Source organism: Crotalus tigris, unplaced genomic scaffold (assembly GCF_016545835.1).
Source record: "Crotalus tigris isolate CLP2741 ecotype Arizona unplaced genomic scaffold, ASM1654583v1 scf7180000019031.1477733, whole genome shotgun sequence".
Classification (NCBI taxonomy): domain Eukaryota; kingdom Metazoa; phylum Chordata; class Lepidosauria; order Squamata; family Viperidae; genus Crotalus; species Crotalus tigris.
The window spans coordinates 117,501-134,086 of NW_024097335.1; the positions used below are offsets into that span (position 1 = coordinate 117,501).

The 16,586-nt window shown below is 39.3% G+C and overlaps 1 protein-coding gene across 15 annotated transcripts in view; it reads right to left on the reverse strand.

Annotated features, from left to right (window-relative positions):
* The window catches only part of LOC120314980 (disks large homolog 2-like), an 899,194-nt gene that overhangs the window by 79,146 nt on the left and 803,462 nt on the right, over positions 1-16,586 (reverse strand). For all 15 annotated transcript variants that reach the window (XM_039358594.1, XM_039358591.1, XM_039358596.1 and 12 more), the window contains one exon: positions 9,750-9,874. In XM_039358594.1, coding sequence (XP_039214528.1) covers positions 9,750-9,874 — 125 coding nt within the window. The remainder of the gene's footprint in view (positions 1-9,749; positions 9,875-16,586) is intronic.

A 16,586-nucleotide genomic window follows, 5' to 3' on the forward strand; every position in this document is an offset into this window, starting at 1 on the left:
GAGCGCAGCGCGCATCAGCTGGCCCGCGGCTCGGAAATCCCTTCCCGGGCAAAGGGAAGGGACAGAGAACGCAAGAGTAGAGGTAGAACCCCTGAACCCCCTCTGGATTTATTTCTAGAGGGGGTGAAAGGAGTGTTCCCTCGGAGCTCTTGCTGATCTCCGCCTCCCAGCTGTTTTTGCTTCCTAGGAAGCAAAAGAAACCGCCGCTTCTATCTCCGTGTTTACAGCATTTTGGTGAGTAATTTTTAAACGGACGGAGCAGTTTAAAGGATTTTTTGTTATATTTTAGGTGTTTATTTTTTTATCTTTTGATTTTTACTATTTTTCCTCCTTTTTTTTGTTATACTAGTGAAAGGATTTAAGATGGCGTTTTGAAACTGTCGGAGTTTTTTTTCCTTTCTCTTTTGTTTTACTTTCCCTTTCTAAGGACTGTTTTTTGCTTCTGCTTTTGCTTTTGGTTTAGAATTTTTTCTTTTGAACTGTTTGCTCTTTTACTACTTATTCTTTGGATTTACTCTGGATTTTTAATGACTATAGTTTGTCTCTTTTTAAAATTTTTTTTTTTTCTTTCCTCCTCCCTTTTTGGCTGGAGGGGAAAGGGAAGTGACAATTGTGCTTTTTAAAATGGCTTCAAAGAGGCAGCAGCCTTCCTCAGCACCTAAGGTTATTTCTTCTCCTATAACTTCCACTGCACAGCTACAACAACAATCTAAACATGTACCACCGGCTCAGCCACCACCCTCCCCTCCTCTACCTGGACTTTCAGTACAAGAGGTTAGAGGCATAATGGGAGAGATTGTAGTTCAAATGAGAGAGGAAATGAATCAATTTGTTTCACAGATTAAATCAGAAATTAAATCTGATCTCAAAGAAGAGATAACGGGGATAAAGTCTAAATTGCAAGAAAATAATAATGAACTACGACAAGATATATTGGCAGCTGTTTCAGGTTTGGCTACTGTGGTGGTTAAGCTCGACGCAAGGCTTGAGGAAGTGGAAGACAAAGTTGACTCTTTGGATGACAAAATTCAAGACGTGGAAAGGAAGGTGGACTCCTCACAAGAAGATATTTTGATGTTTCAGTATAGACAGATGGAGTATGCCCTGAGGATTAGAGGCCTCAAGGAAGATATCAATCAAGATTTGGTGGAGGTGGTCCTTACTGATCTGGCGCTGGCCTTGGATATGGATAAAGGAGAATTACAGAGAGAAGTGGAAAAAATTTATAGACTCAACTCCTGGATTGCTAAGCAGAAGAATTTGCCTAGAGATGTGGTGATTTACTTTACAAAGAAGTCCCTGCGGAATGAGATTATACAAGCCTTTTACAACAAAAGATTTCAGATTGCCGCCCAAGATGTCATCATTCTAAAGGAAATCCCATCCAAAATTTTAAGAAGTAGAAAAGACTTTGCTTTTTTAACCAATGAGCTTAAAGCTAGATCGATGCCATTTAGATGGGAAATTCCGATGGGTATTGTTTTGAGCCATGCTGGGACACGCTACAGATTGAACACAGTTGATAAAGCTAGAGATTTTTATACTTCGGTCCTGGGTGCAGGCTCAACTTCATCTGGTCGGAAATCTTTGAGTGGTAAGGAAGCTGAGCAGCAATCTGAGGCATTAGATTTGGTTTCCGCAGGGATGATAGAAGCGGCAAAGCAACGCCAGACGGAGGCTAAAGAGCAGAGGATGACTCGTGCAGCCTATAAGCGTAAAGAGAAGGAGCAACGTAAAAAAGAGCCCAAAGAGAGTTCTCCTGGAAGTGCTTCACCGCCGGTGGGAGGAGCAAGACCCAAGAGTTATGCAACACACGCAGCTCTGTCAGATTTTGATGGTGTCTTCTCCAGGCTGCGTGCCAAGGGAGATGGCAAAGTTTTTGACCTGGAATGTTAATGGATTGAATTCTCCTCAGAAACGGAAAAAAATCTTTTATTATTTGAAGCAACATACCAATGATGTTATTTGTCTACAGGAAACTCATATTTTACTTAAAGACCAGAAATATTTAGTTAATGCTCGTTTGGGATCTCATTTTATATCTCCTGCTCCTGGGAAGAAAGGGGGAGTTGTTATATATGTTAAACAAAACCTACCAGCTTGTCTGGTAGAATCAGATCCCCAGGGGAGATATGTGATGATTGAACTTGGTATATATGGTAAGAAAGTACTTATAGTTGGACTTTACGCTCCAAATCAACAACAGGAACAATTTTATAAACAGTTACATCAAAAAATAACTTTGCTTGATTATAGATCAGTGGTATTAATGGGTGATTGGAATGGTGTCTTAGATACACTAAGGGATAAGAAAGGTTCCTCTCCTTTTCTTAAACAAGCAAGGCTACCTAAAGCCTTTTTTGACATGAAAGAAGACTGGGAATTAAGGGATTATTGGCGGGAACGTAATCAAGAGGAGAGAGACTTTACTTTTTTTTCTGATAGACACCAATCTTTTTCAAGAATTGACTTTTTCTTGATTACCACGGACTTGTATAATAAAGTAAAGAATGTAAAGATTTTTCCTAGATCACTGACGGATCATAGTTCAGTTTGGATGGAGCTGATTCAAGAGAAAGAGGAAAGAAGATCTTGGAGAGTTAATGAAAATTTGTTTAGACAAGAAAAGAATGTTCAAAAACTAAAGGAGTGTTTAAAGGACTATTTTGCTTTGAATATGTATAAGGGGACTTCAATGTCAATGGTATGGGATGCAGGTAAAGCATTTATGCGCGGTGTTTTGATAAAAATGAATAATTTTTATAAGCGAAATCAGATTCAGAAACGTAGAGAACTTGAAGATGAAATTAAATTAAAAGAAAGGGCTTTGATTTTAAATCCTTCTGATGAGAGTATTAAAGAATCTGTAAAGTTATTAAGGTCACAATTTAATATGTTGATAGCAGATCAAGCTGCAACCAACTTATTATTTATGAAACAAAATACATTTTGTAATGCCAATAAGCCTGGGAGATGGTTGGCTTATCAATTAAGAAAGAAACAGAGACAAAGAATAATAGAGAAAATAAACTATAAGGGTAAATTAGTTTCTCAGAAGGAATTGATTAAAAAATCTTTTTTGGATTATTATCAAAACCTATATAAATCTACTAATATACAAATGCTAGATATAAATAAATATTTAGCTGAGGCAAGTTTTCCTAAACTGACTGAGGATCAGAAATATGAAATTAATGGTTTAATTACTAAGGAGGAAATTACCTCAGCAATTCAACAATTGAAATTAGGGAAAGCACCGGGTACGGATGGGTTAACAGCTGTTTATTACAAAGTTCTAATAGAGGAGATGATCCAACCATTACATGATCTTTTTAATGGTATTTTACAGGGTTTAGAGATTCCTCCTTCATGGCGTAGTGCTTTTATATCATTGATTCCAAAGGAGGATCAAGATCTTACCCTACCAAAAAATTACAGGCCTATATCTCTTTTAAATGTGGATTATAAGATATTTGTAAAAATTTTGGTAAATAGGCTTATGAGGGTGGTGCATCATCTTGTGCATAAAGATCAATCAGGATTTATAACAGGAAGGTATATGAAAAATAATGTCAGACAAATTATTAATTTACTAGAATATTTAGACAAGAACAACCAAGTTCCTGCAGGGCTCATATTTTTAGATGCTGAAAAAGCATTTGATCAATTGAATTGGCATTTTATGTTAAGAGTAATGGAAGAAATGAATTTTGGTGAAAAGATATTACAAGCCCTTACGGTAATATATCAAAAACAAACGGCACAACTTATTGTTAATGGAGGTTTGTCGGAGGTTTTTACAATAGAGAAAGGTACTAGACAGGGGTGTCCTTTATCGCCATTGTTGTTTGTTTTAACATTGGAAATATTATTGATCAAAATTCGAGAGTCTCAGGAAATTAAAGGAATATATGTTAATAAAAAAGAATATAAGTTGAGAGCTTTTGCGGATGACTTGGTTGTTACTTTGTCGCAACCTGATTATTCTGTAGTAAACTTATTACAGTTGATTCATCATTATGGTTTGGTTTCGGGTTTTAAGATTAACGTAAATAAGACTAAAATTTTACCTAAAAATATGTCGAGTCAGGAGAAGCAGATTTTGGTCAACTTGACGGGTTTTGAGATTGTTAATAAGGTAAAATATTTGGGGGTGATGCTGTCTGTTTCTAATGCAAAATTATTTAAAAATAATTATGAAAGGTTGTGGGTCAGGGTACAGAAGGACTTGAAGAATTGGGAAAAGTTGCAATTATCCCTCATGGGAAGAATTGCAGTGATAAAAATGAATATTCTACCCAAGTTTCTTTTTTTGTTTCAAATGTTACCAATTTTGAAAAATGAGATTAATTTAAATGAGTGGCAGAAGGGTCTCAACAAATTTATTTGGGCAGGGAAAAAACCAAGGGTTAAGTTTAAAATTATGCAAGACTTCCGTGAGAGGGGTGGACTTAAGGTACCAAATTTGAAATTATATTATGATGCGGTGGTTTTAACATTAATTAGTGATTGGGTAAATTTGACAAATTCTGAGATACTTTACTTAGAGGGATGGGATTTACTTTATGGGTGGCATGCCTATTTAATATTTAATAAAAAAATAGATTGGGCTTTTAAATCTCATATTTTAAGAATTTCTTTACTTAGGATTTGGAGAAAATATTATAAAAGTGATTTTAAAGTACCATTATGGGCTATACCTTGGCATGCGATAGAAGGAATAAAAAGAGGGGTTAAAATGGATATGGTGTCTTATAGACAGTTACTTAAATGGGATGGACAAAACTGGCAATTAAAATCACGGGAAGAGTTAGCACAAGAAAATTTTACTTATTCTTGGTTCCAATATAGGCAATTATTAGATAGATGGAAGATGGATTGTAAGGTGGGTTTTCTTAGAGAAGATGAAAACCTTATTAAGCAACTGAAGGATCAAAGACAAACCCACATTAAGAGAATTTATGGGGTTTTAGTTGAATTGGACTCAGAAACGGAACTAATTAAAGATTGTATGATTAGATGGGCGCAGAATTTTGGTGAGCCAGTTTCATTGGACACCTGGGAAACTATTTGGGTGAGAAATGTCAAATTTACTCAAGCACAGAACTTAAGGGAGAATTTTTATAAAATGTTTTATAGATGGCACCTTGATCCACAAAAAATGTCTTATATGTATCCTGACGTGCAACCCAAATGTTGGAGATGTGGTTATAAGGAGGCTTCTTATTATCATATTTGGTGGTCATGCAGAGAGATAAAAGCATTTTGGATTAAAATATGGTGGAATATCCAGAGAATTTTTAGAAGGAGGGTAAAATTTACTCCGCAATTATTTTTGTTAGGTATTGTTACAGATTGTGATACAAAGGAGGTTGTATTGATGTTAAACTTGATCACAGCCGCTAGGCTGTTAGTAGGACAATACTGGAAGAAGGAATCTTTGCCTACATTGCAGGAATGGTTTCTTAAAGTAGCTTATCTGGCAGAAATGGCAAAGATTTCGGCTTTCTTAAAGCAACAAACGCAAGAGAAGTTTTTTGCTGTTTGGGATAAATGGATAAAATTTATACAATTTAGATTGGGTATACAAAAATATTATATAGTTTTTTCATAAGTTTTATTTTCATATATATTATAGATAATTTTTTTATATATATAAATATAAAGTTTTTAATTTAATTTTTATTTTTATTTTTTAAGCCTATATTCTGCTCTGGGAAGCTCAGGGGGGGGGGAAGGGAGGTTTTTTTTTTGTTTTTTTTTTGGGAGGGTTGGGGGATGGGGTTTTTTTTTTTTCCTTTTTTTTATTTAATATATGTATTGTTTAGTTTTATTTTTCTGTATATGTTGCCTCTTGTTTTGTATTATTTTTTCTTTTTTGTAAAATTTATAAAACTTTCAATAAAAAAAAAAAAAATTTTGTATTATTGTATTTCCATTGTTTATTTTTATTGTTTTATTCCTTTACTGTTGTTATTTTTTCACATTTCCCCCCATTTTATTGCTGGAAGCTGCCAGAGTAGCCTCTAGGCTAGATTTATGTATGTACAGTAGTGGCCAAAATTGTGGAAACCTTTTGGGAAAAGTGTACAGTAGAAATGCCACCTTTGGTTAAGTTTCCACCCATTTTTCTTCTAATTTCTTTATAACTGTAGCCTTGTTTACTTAATAATATTATTTTACATTGCTTTCTGGGCAACCAGTCAACTCTTTGCACCATTACTTTAATTTTATTATGTTTTACAAGCTCACTAAATGAAAGAACACACAAACCCCCAACCAACTTGATAGCGATCACATAACACACTGACAAATGTCCTCCTCTCAGCTTCAATACATGACATCAATAACTGAATCCTACTGTGATCTGATTGGCTCATGGCCAAAACAAGATGACACCTGATTGGGTCTCTAAACACTCCTGCTCATTGGCTACCATCGGATGAAGGAAACCTACCTGATATCAACCTAAGCAAATTGTGCTTCCTTTTTCTGGTTATTTGGCTTTAACTTTTCATAGAATACAGCACAGATAATTGAACAAACTATCTTGCATTACATTCTTGATTAAATTATCTTTCCATTGATATATAATTTTATGGTACTACTCCAAAACAAAGTGGTGTTATTAGCTTTCCATTGATATATAATTTTATGGTACTACTCCAAAACAAAGTGGTGTTATTAGCCATCAAACCTCAAAAATATACTTTCCCCAAAAGGTTTCCACAATTTTGACCACTACTGTATGTATGTATGTGTTCATTCATTCATTCATAAAATTTATCGGTCACCCATCTTACCCTATGCTAACTCTGGGCGGCTTAAGTTAGAATCAAAACCAAAGACCCAAGGGGAGGCTAGGGGTGAAGTGGGGGCTGGGTGGGAGCTGTCATTACTTGATCAACCACCTCCATTGGGCTGTCCCCCGACTGGGGGCCCAAGCCAACTGGCAGAGCTACATCTTTAGGCCCTTATGAAAAGATAGGAGGGTTGAGGCCAATCTCGCATCAAGGGGGAGGGAGAGCAAGATGTTCCAGAGGACAGGAGCAACAGGAGAGAAGGCCCACCTCCTGGACCCCACCAGTGGGGTGAGACAGTCCATCAACCCTAGCCTGGACCATGCCATGAAGGGCTTTCAAAGTGATCACCTTGGATTGCACCGGGAAGCAGACTGGTAACCAGTGCAGCCCATGGAGCAGTGGTGTACCAAAAGTCCTTTCTTGGGGGGGGGGTGTCCCCAAACCACCTGTGCCTGTGCACTCTGCACCAGTCGTTGCTTCTGAATGCTCTTCAAGGGTAGCCCCATGCAGAGCGCATTACAGTAGTCCAGTCGTGAGATGACTCGGGATGGAATGACTGAGCGCAGAGAGTCCTGGTCCAGGAAAGGAGGATGGGCAGCCAATAATTTTTCAGAACAAACCAACAAACTCATCTCAGCCAGAGCCACGGATCTGAGGGCTTTTTTATCAGGCTCACCACCAGCTCATGTAGTCCGGGAGCCAATGTACAATTTTGTGGTGGCCATCTATGCTGAAACGTATTCAGTCTTAGCTCCATAAGCCCCCCCCCCCCGCATGGCCTGAGAGGAACAGTGAGGTTCCTCCAGTGGACCATGCCTTGGCACTTGCCCTGGTCCCACCCCCTTCTGCCAGAGACCCTCAGATCTATCCCACTCCTGCCCAGGCCCCCACAGCGAATGATATAGAACTGGCCACACCCACCCAGTAGGCTGCACCCACCCTGGCCACACCCACCCAGCCCCCTGAGGGCAACCGCAATGCTGATGCGGCCCTCAATGAAATTGAGTTTGACACCCGTGTGCTAGGATCTAGGAACAGTGCAATCTATTAAGCTGATTAATGGACCTATTGTGGTCAGCAGTTCCCTGCTTCATGAATCTGTTGGCTGTTCCAGCTCTAATGTGGTTTCTTCCCCCCCCCCAATATATAGTTTCTTAAATCCTTCAACAGCATTGCTGACAAGTATCTGTCAGATTGTAAATCCACGGATGCTACTTGGCAACACAGGCAGAAGTCCAGATTCTCTTTAACCAGCAGCATAGATTATAATGAGGAAAAAGGATTAGAAATTTGTCTGTATTTCCTCACCAGCAGCTTCATAATACCCAGCTGATCCCATAAACCGAGGTGGAAAACACTAACTTTACAAAATCAATCTGTCTGATCCAGCTGTGACTAAGAATTGTTTGATGATTCTTGTATACAATCTCTTGGAAGTAAGTTAATAATGCTGTCTCACCCCTTTATTCTTTCTATTTGTAAAAGAACCTAACAATTTAGTGCGTAATACCTATATTTTAAAAAAACACAAATTCCGTGTTGAGCATTATTAGAAAGGGATTGAAATTAAATCTCCCCATACTTTCATGTCCTTACATATATTTGTATGTGGGATCTTGGAGACCCATCTCTTACACCATAATTGGGGGGGGGGGAATAATATAATAATGTTGGAAAGAGTGCAGAGAGCAATCCAAATGATCCAGAGCCTCAAACTCTTTCCTTACTAGGAAAAAAACAGGATGTTTGAAATCCCTTACCCTGGATAAAAACACATATATAAAATCATGACTGTTGCTGAACAAGCGAACCCTACGACTAAAAGGTTTGATCTAAATTTGTGATAGTTGCAGCATCCTGAGGTCATCTGAACTCTATTTGCGACCCTCTCAGTCAACTTCCGGCAAACAAAGTTAATACGGAAGCCAGATTCGCTTAACGACTGCACGATTGGCTTAACAATAGCAGTCATTTGTTGAACCACCATGGCGCAAAAAAAAGGTTGCAAAAACAGATGTGACTCACTTAACAATCACCTTGCTGAGCAACGGAAACCCGAGTCCCAACTGTGATCGTAAATTGAGGATTGCCTGTACTTTACACAGTGCACAATTCAGTCGGCGGGACCCCGCGTCGAAAGGGTGGCACAGTGTCACATGGATTATAACAGTGGTTCTTAACCTGGGCGATATTGCCCCCCAGGGGGCGATTTCATTTTTCAGGGGGGCAATGGAACAAAAAGGGGCGATGCGGGGGCGAATGAACAAAAAGAGGGCGATATGAGGGCGATGGAGCGAGAAGTTTTGGGGACACTTTTGAGACTTTTTCATACAGTGAACCGCTGCATATCTGTCATACAAAAACATTAGATTGCTCGCTATTAGTGGGTTGAATTGTGTTTTCAAATGTTCCTCCAGCTAGCTTCAGTACAGAACGCTGTACATATGTGAAGACGCATCGCTTATCTTCATGTGTGTTGCACAGCAGCCTCTACCCTTTTTATATTTCTTTTTGTGTCTTAAATTTCACTTGTAATTCAATCATTAAACGTTACTGTTTTTCTTTTTGGGCATTTCACTTTCTTGCAATTGAATTTTGTTTTCAGTGGTCATTACATTTAAGTGTCTTGAATAAATAATAATGAAATACATGTATCACGAAGTTTGGGAATAAAGTGACGGGTGGCACCAAAGTTTTTCACACAGTTGAGATACTGGAAAAAGACTGGAAATAAATTATTTGCATCGATATGTCCTGTTGACAATTTTAAAGAAAACAAAAAAAAGTGTTTGCATAAATTGAAGAATTATTTCCTATGTTGTGATTGAGAGGTTATGTTGGGGGAGGGGGGCGATGACAACTTCCTCATTGGCTCAAGGGGGCGATTCTTTCAAAAAGGTTAAGAACCACTGGATTATAGGGTTAGAAAATGAAAGCACAAATTACCTGAGTCTTCCATCCTCGGCGGCAGCTCCTCCTGGTATTATCTTAGTAATAAATATTCCAGGATCGTCCCCGATATGTGGGTTATCTGTTCCTCCAGCAATACTGAACCCCAGGCCAGAATTGCCCTAAAGAAAGGAGAAGGAGAACATAACTGTTACAGAAAGAGTGCCCTTGACTACACAAGTGTAACAGAGTAATAGTTGGAAGGGACCTTGGAGGTCTTTTAGTCTGACCCCCTGCTCAAGAAGGAGACCCTGTACCATTCTGGACAAATAGCTGCCCAGTCTCTTCTTGAAGACCTCCAGTGATGGAGCACAACTTCGGAAGACAAGCCAGTTCCACTCATTATTTGTTCTCGCTATCAGGCAATTTCTAGATTAGTTCTAGATTGGATCTCTCTTCAATGATCTTCCGCCGGTTACTTCTTGTCCTGCCCTCAGGTGCTTTAGAGAAAAGGTTGACTCCCTCTTCTCTGTGATAACCCCTCAGATATTGGAAGGCTGCTATCATGTCACCCCTAATCCTTCTCTTTGTTAGACTAAACCTATCTAGTTCCCCTAACAGAATAACAGAATTTGAAGGGACCTTAGAGGTCTTCTAGTCCAACCCCCTGCTCAAGCAGGAGACCCTATACCAGGGGTAGGCAACCCAAAACACTCAAAGAGCCACTTGGACCCATTTTCCACTGAAAACAAAACTGGGAGCACAAAACCCTTTTGATATCTAAAATGAAGATAACACTGCATATATCCTTTTTTACCTTTAAAATATACATATACATATACCTATACCTATACCTATACATATACATACACATACATACATACATACATATACATACACACACACACACACACATACATATACATATATCTCATAAAGGTAAAATAGGATATATGCAGTGTTATCTTCATTTTAGATGTCAAAAGGGTCTCTCTGTCTCTCTCTCTCTCCCTCCCTCCCTCTCTTTTTCTCTCTCTTTCTGCCCTTGTCTGCTAGTCCTCTTCCCCCACTCTCTTTCTTTCTCTCTCTTTCCCTCTCTCTCTTTCTCCCCCCTCTCTCTCTTTCTCTCCCCCCCTCTCTCTCCCTCTCTCCGATCTTCTGCTCATCTGGCAAGCTGGCTTCAAGGTGTTCTCCAACAAGCTCAGAGGTAGGCAACCTCGGCTCATTTATGACTCATGGACTTCAACTCCCAGAATTCCTGTGTCAGCATAGCTGGGCTAGCTAGCTCTCTCCTGCCCTTCCTGCTTTCTGCAGAGACGCAGCAAAGGGAGAAGCCCCGCCCAAAAAGCTTTTCAGCTTGTTGGAGAACAACGTGAGTCTACTCTCTTTTACACACACACACACACACACACACACAAAACCACAAACAGAGAGAGAGAAGGGAAGTGCAAGTGCCTCTCTCTGTCTCTGTCTCTGTCTCTCTCTGCAAATGGCAGAGGAGGCTGGGAGCCACAGGGGAAGGCTCAAAGAGCCACATGCGGCTCTGGAGCCGCAGATTGCTGACCTGTGCCCTATACCATTTCAGGCAAATGGTTGTCCAGTCTCTTCTTAAAAACCTCCAGTGATGGAGCACCCACAACTTCCGAAGGCAAGCCATTCCACTGATTAATTATTATTCCTCTTTAGTTCTAAGTTGGACATTTCTTTAATGTTCTTCTGCCCATAATTTCTTGTTCTGCTCTCACTGTGTGTGTGTGTGTGTGTGTGTGTGTGTGTGTGATGGTTTAATCATTCAAAACACAATTAATAAAGCTTTTGGCTGCTTAGACTAAACTTTGAAGGAATATTTGGTCTTGCAATCCAAGACACGAAAAGTTTTACAACGAAAAGCAGATTAGATGCCCAGATGGTTAAATGCTGTCTATTGATTCCTTTCCCATTTGCTAAAGAGCCAGGCTGCCTCAGCCCAAAGCCTTTTAGAGTGTCGTACTTTAATAACCCAAGTTTAGCTTATTGTTGCAAAATAGCTCTTCCCTTTATGAAGAAAAACTGGACAGGAGTCCAGCTGCTCTTCACACCACACTCTAAAGCATCTTAAAGATAATCAGAGCTCCAGTGGTTTGCTAAATTGCTTTGGCTACAAAAGGTCTTGTAAGACACACACTGAGAATACCACCGTGACAAAACAGCAATCAGTGTTATTTTGGGGCTGACGATTTATGTATTCCTCTACCTGTATGAATTCTGGAATGGGTATTGGAATAAGGAATGATAAGCCCCCAAAGAGTTGATCAAAAATTTTATTTCTGCTTTGTGCTTTCCTCTTTGGGCTCAATGTGTCAAAAATTCAGAAAAAGCCTAACTTGACAGTCCTGGTGTGTCTCACCCCCTCCCCCCATCAAAAAAGAAACAATTATTTATATATTCATTTATTCTTTAAAAAAAAACTGAGGCAGCGCCAGGTTGCACAAGGCCTTCATTGTTTTTTCTTAGAATTTTTTTATTTATTTCCAAAGTTGAAGTACAGAATCGAAGTGCCAGAAAGAAGAATACAAAACAATAGCAAAGGAAAAAGTATATAGAACAAAATATTAAACTTACACATAAAAAGTTCTCCCCCACCATTAAATACTGATAAATATATTTCTGCAACAACAATTGTCCTCCCCTTGCAAAACAGGTCCACAGCCTATGAACGTCTACATCTATATTTGCAAAATTGCTCTATAACATTAAAAAAAAAAGTCACAGATGTAGACCTCTAATATCTACCATTTGTCTACTATAAAAAAAACCCAGTTATAGGTAATCCTCAACTTACAATCTTCCATTTAGTAACCATTTGAATTTACAACAGCACTGAAAAAAGTGACTTAGGAATGTTTCACACTTGTGACCATTGCAGCGTCCCCATGGTCACGTGATCAACATTCAGATGCTTGGCCACTGGCTTGTACTTCTGACGGTTGCAGTGTCCCGGGGGTTGTGTGATTCCCCTTTTGTGACCTGACAAGAAATGTCACTGGGGAAGCCAGATTCTCTTAACAGCGGTGTTCCTGACTTAACAACTGATGTGATTCGCTTAACAAGTATGGCAAAAAAGATTGTAAAATGGGGCAAAATTCGCTTAACAACTGTCTCACTGGACAGAAATTTTGTGCCCAGTTGTGATGGTAAGTCTAGGACAGAGGTAGGCAACCTTGGCTCTTTTATGACTTGTGGACTTCAACTCCCAGAATTCCTGAGCCAGCATGGTTCAGCTTGGAAACCTCTCCCTTTCCCCTCAGCGTGGCTGGCTCAGGAATTCTGGGAGTTGAAGTCCACGAGTCATAAAAGAGCCAAGGTTGCCTACTCCTGCTCTAAACTAATAAAGTCTACATTAATTAACATTAATTATGCTTTCATATGTTCCTCTAGGTTAGGACTACCTTTATCTTATTATAATTCTTTCCCACTTTCAGTTACTTGATGTATACTCATGGGGGAAGCACAGAACAAGAGGAAGAGGAGATCGTGTTTGTAGCAAACAGAGGTCTTAAAAAATGGATCATGTCAAGTTCAAAGAAATTACCCAGAATGATGTGTCAGCAGCACACTGAAGACTCTTTGGATTCGACCCAACGGAAGCCGACACACAAAAGGAAAGGTCAGCACCTTTGCCTGTTCTCTGAAGTCCCGAAAATTGCTAGTAATTAATTGTCTTGTAATCCTTGACCTGATCAACGGTCAGCAAGATTCTTGCCTTGGGGTTCTGCCCTTATTGAGTACATCTTCTTCTTGAAAGGTAATTTGAGGTCACATGAAGACACAAAAGGGCAATGTGTGGGTAAAAGATTAGTTGTGTGCTTCTGTTCTCAGGGGGAAATTTAAAAGTCTAACCCGGGATTTTGAAAAAAGGCACGGTAAAGGTTCGCAGAATAACGTATCCTCAAAGGAAGGTTAGGAGCTTTGAAAATAGATTGAAATTAACTCCTAATGAGAGTGACATCTTTATGGGCAAGGCTTTAAAGCAATCTCTACAAGGGATTTGTGTGTGTGTGTGTGTGTGTGTGTGTTTATACAATACCAGGAAAATGCCTTTTTTTATAAGAGCACCGGGCAAACCATTATGCCACCACAGCCAACATTATAAATAGTCCTTGACTTATGATCGTATATTATAGCAGTTTCTTGCCACAGTTGTTAAGTGAATCACTATAGTTGTTAAATTAGTAACAACCCGCCTCAAGATGGCGCCACTGATGTCAGGATCAGTGAAATGCTCTGTTGTAATTTTGAGATATTCTATTCTATTCTATTCTACATTCTACATTCTACATCTATATTCTATTCTATTCTCTTCTATACTCTATATTCTATTCTATTCTATATTCTATATGCTATTCTATATTCTATTCTATTTTCTGTTCTATTCTATTTTCTATTCTATTCTATTCTAGTCTAGTCTAGTCTATTCTATTCTAGTCTCTATTCTATTCTATTTTCTATTCTATTCTATTCTATTCTATTCTATTCTATTCTATTCTATTCTATTCTATTCTATTCTATTCCCATCCCCATATATTCTACTCTACTCTACTCTACTCTACTCTACTCTACTCTACTCTACTCTACTCTACTCTACTCTACTCTACTCTACTCTACTCTACTCCACTCCACTCCACTCCACTCCACTCCACTCCATTCCATTCCATTCCATTCTATTCTATTCTGTCCCAATTTAAAAGAATGTCAAAACAGTGTCATTTGGTGGATCACCAGAAGTCTGCTTTCTCTGTAATGGTGCCTGCTATATTTCTCCCTCCTGAAATATGGACAGCATCCACAATAAAGATAGTCCTCGACTTACAACCAGGAATTGAGCCTGCAATTTTATGCTTGATTTTATGACTTTTTTGTTGCTGTCATTAAGCGAACCTATTGTAAATGCCAGCTTGGAGCAAAAATGTCATAAACTTTGGTCATGTGGCTGCGGGATCCTGCAACGGCCATAAATAGGGGCTGACTGCCAGGGCCCCTTTTCAACGTCCATCATAACATTGAAAGGTTGCGGAGTGATGTCTCGTAAGTCGAGGACTGCCTGTATTGAGATCTCGTGTGTATTGCCAACCTGCTTTTGCTGCAATAATGACAGCACCAGCAATAAGACAATGGCAGGAATGGCTGAGCCAAATGATACGCACTCATATGCTGAGCAGTAGCTGACTATAATTGAGCATGAAATGTTTACACAGAAGTTCGGAACAGCTGTCAATCAAAAGGCTGCTTCCAAAAGACATTTCAAAGCTTAGGCATTACATGGGGGGGGGGATTCTCAATAGCTGAGAAACCAATAATCCAGGCCTGAATGGATTTGCTATTGTAGCCTTAGGACAATTGCTGTAACGCCACACGTTAAAGGCTGAATTCATTACAGCGATGTACCATATACCCAACATGAAAATAAAATGGGTGTATTTGTCACTGTACGCAACAGCGTCGCACGTAGGGACCTATTTCAAAAGGTTACTCTGCAAAGGAAGAATAGCAATAGTGCCTTAGACTTATATATCATTTCATAGTGCCTTACAGCCCTCTCTACAGAGTCAGTATATTTGCCCCCAACAATGTGGGTCCTCATTTTACTGACCTTGGAAGGATGGAAGGCTGAGTCAACCTTGAGCAGGTCAGGATCAAACTCCTGGCAGTGAGCAGAATCAGCCTGCAATATTAACCACTGTGCCACCATAGCTCCTATTTATAACTATGGCAATAGCACTTATTGCCCCTAACAATTTGGGTCCTCATTTTACTGACCTTGGAAGGATGGAAGGCTGAGTCAACCTTGAGCAGATCAGGATTAAACTCGTGGCGGTGGGCAGAATCAGCCTGCAATACCAACCACTGTGCCACTGTGGCTCCTATTTATAGCAATAGCAATAGCACTTATTGCCTCCAACAATCTGGGTCCTCATTTTACTGACCTTGGAAGAATGGAAGGCTAAGTCAATCTTCAGCTGGTCAAAAATAAACTGCTGGCAGTGGGCAGAGTTAGCTTGCTAAACTGCAATGCAGCATTCTAACCACTATGGTTCCATGCCACCCCTATCTTTCCTTTGGGATATCAAGAATTATTTGCCCCAAACTGGCATTTACTTCCACTTTCTGGCAAAAAAAACCAAAAACACCTTTTAGGTAAAATGGTTTTGTTCTAACAACCATGGCATTCACTTAAGAACTGTGGCATTCATTAAATGATTAATACAACATGTCATAAAATTGGGTGTGGTTATATGATGACCCTGATTATCAACCACCATGAATTATAATTTTGGGCTCAATTAGGAATGTAAGTCAAGAACTATATGTATGTCACTAACTCGGGTTTGGCAACTCTTAATAAGCAATTCGAACAGTTAAAGGAAATACGAATTTTAATCAAGTGAGAGATGATAAGAGTCATCCCAAAATAACCGCTATGTTTATCTTTTATGTCAAATATAGAAGAGGGCCAATTTATCCCATTTAAGCAAACTTATCTGCCTACGCAGATAAATATGGACCCAAGGAACAAGTAGCAGAAGAGATTCCTGAATAGCAATCAAATTCCTTGGTTCAATTGAATTTGCTCTCCAATGAGTCAGCAGAGGAATTTGACTACCCAAGGCAACTTGCCCATCAAATTTTCAATCAGTCAATCAGAATTGGGACTTGGAAGGTCTTAGAGGTCTTCTAGTCCAACCCTCTGTTCAAGCAGGAGACCCTATCCCATTTCAGATAAGAGGCTGACCAGTTTTTTCTTAAAAACCACCAGTGATGAAGCACCCACAACTTCTGAAGGCAAGTTGTTCCACTGGCTAATTGTCCTCACTGTTAGGAAGTTTCTCCTTAATTCCAGGTTGCTTCTCTCCTGGA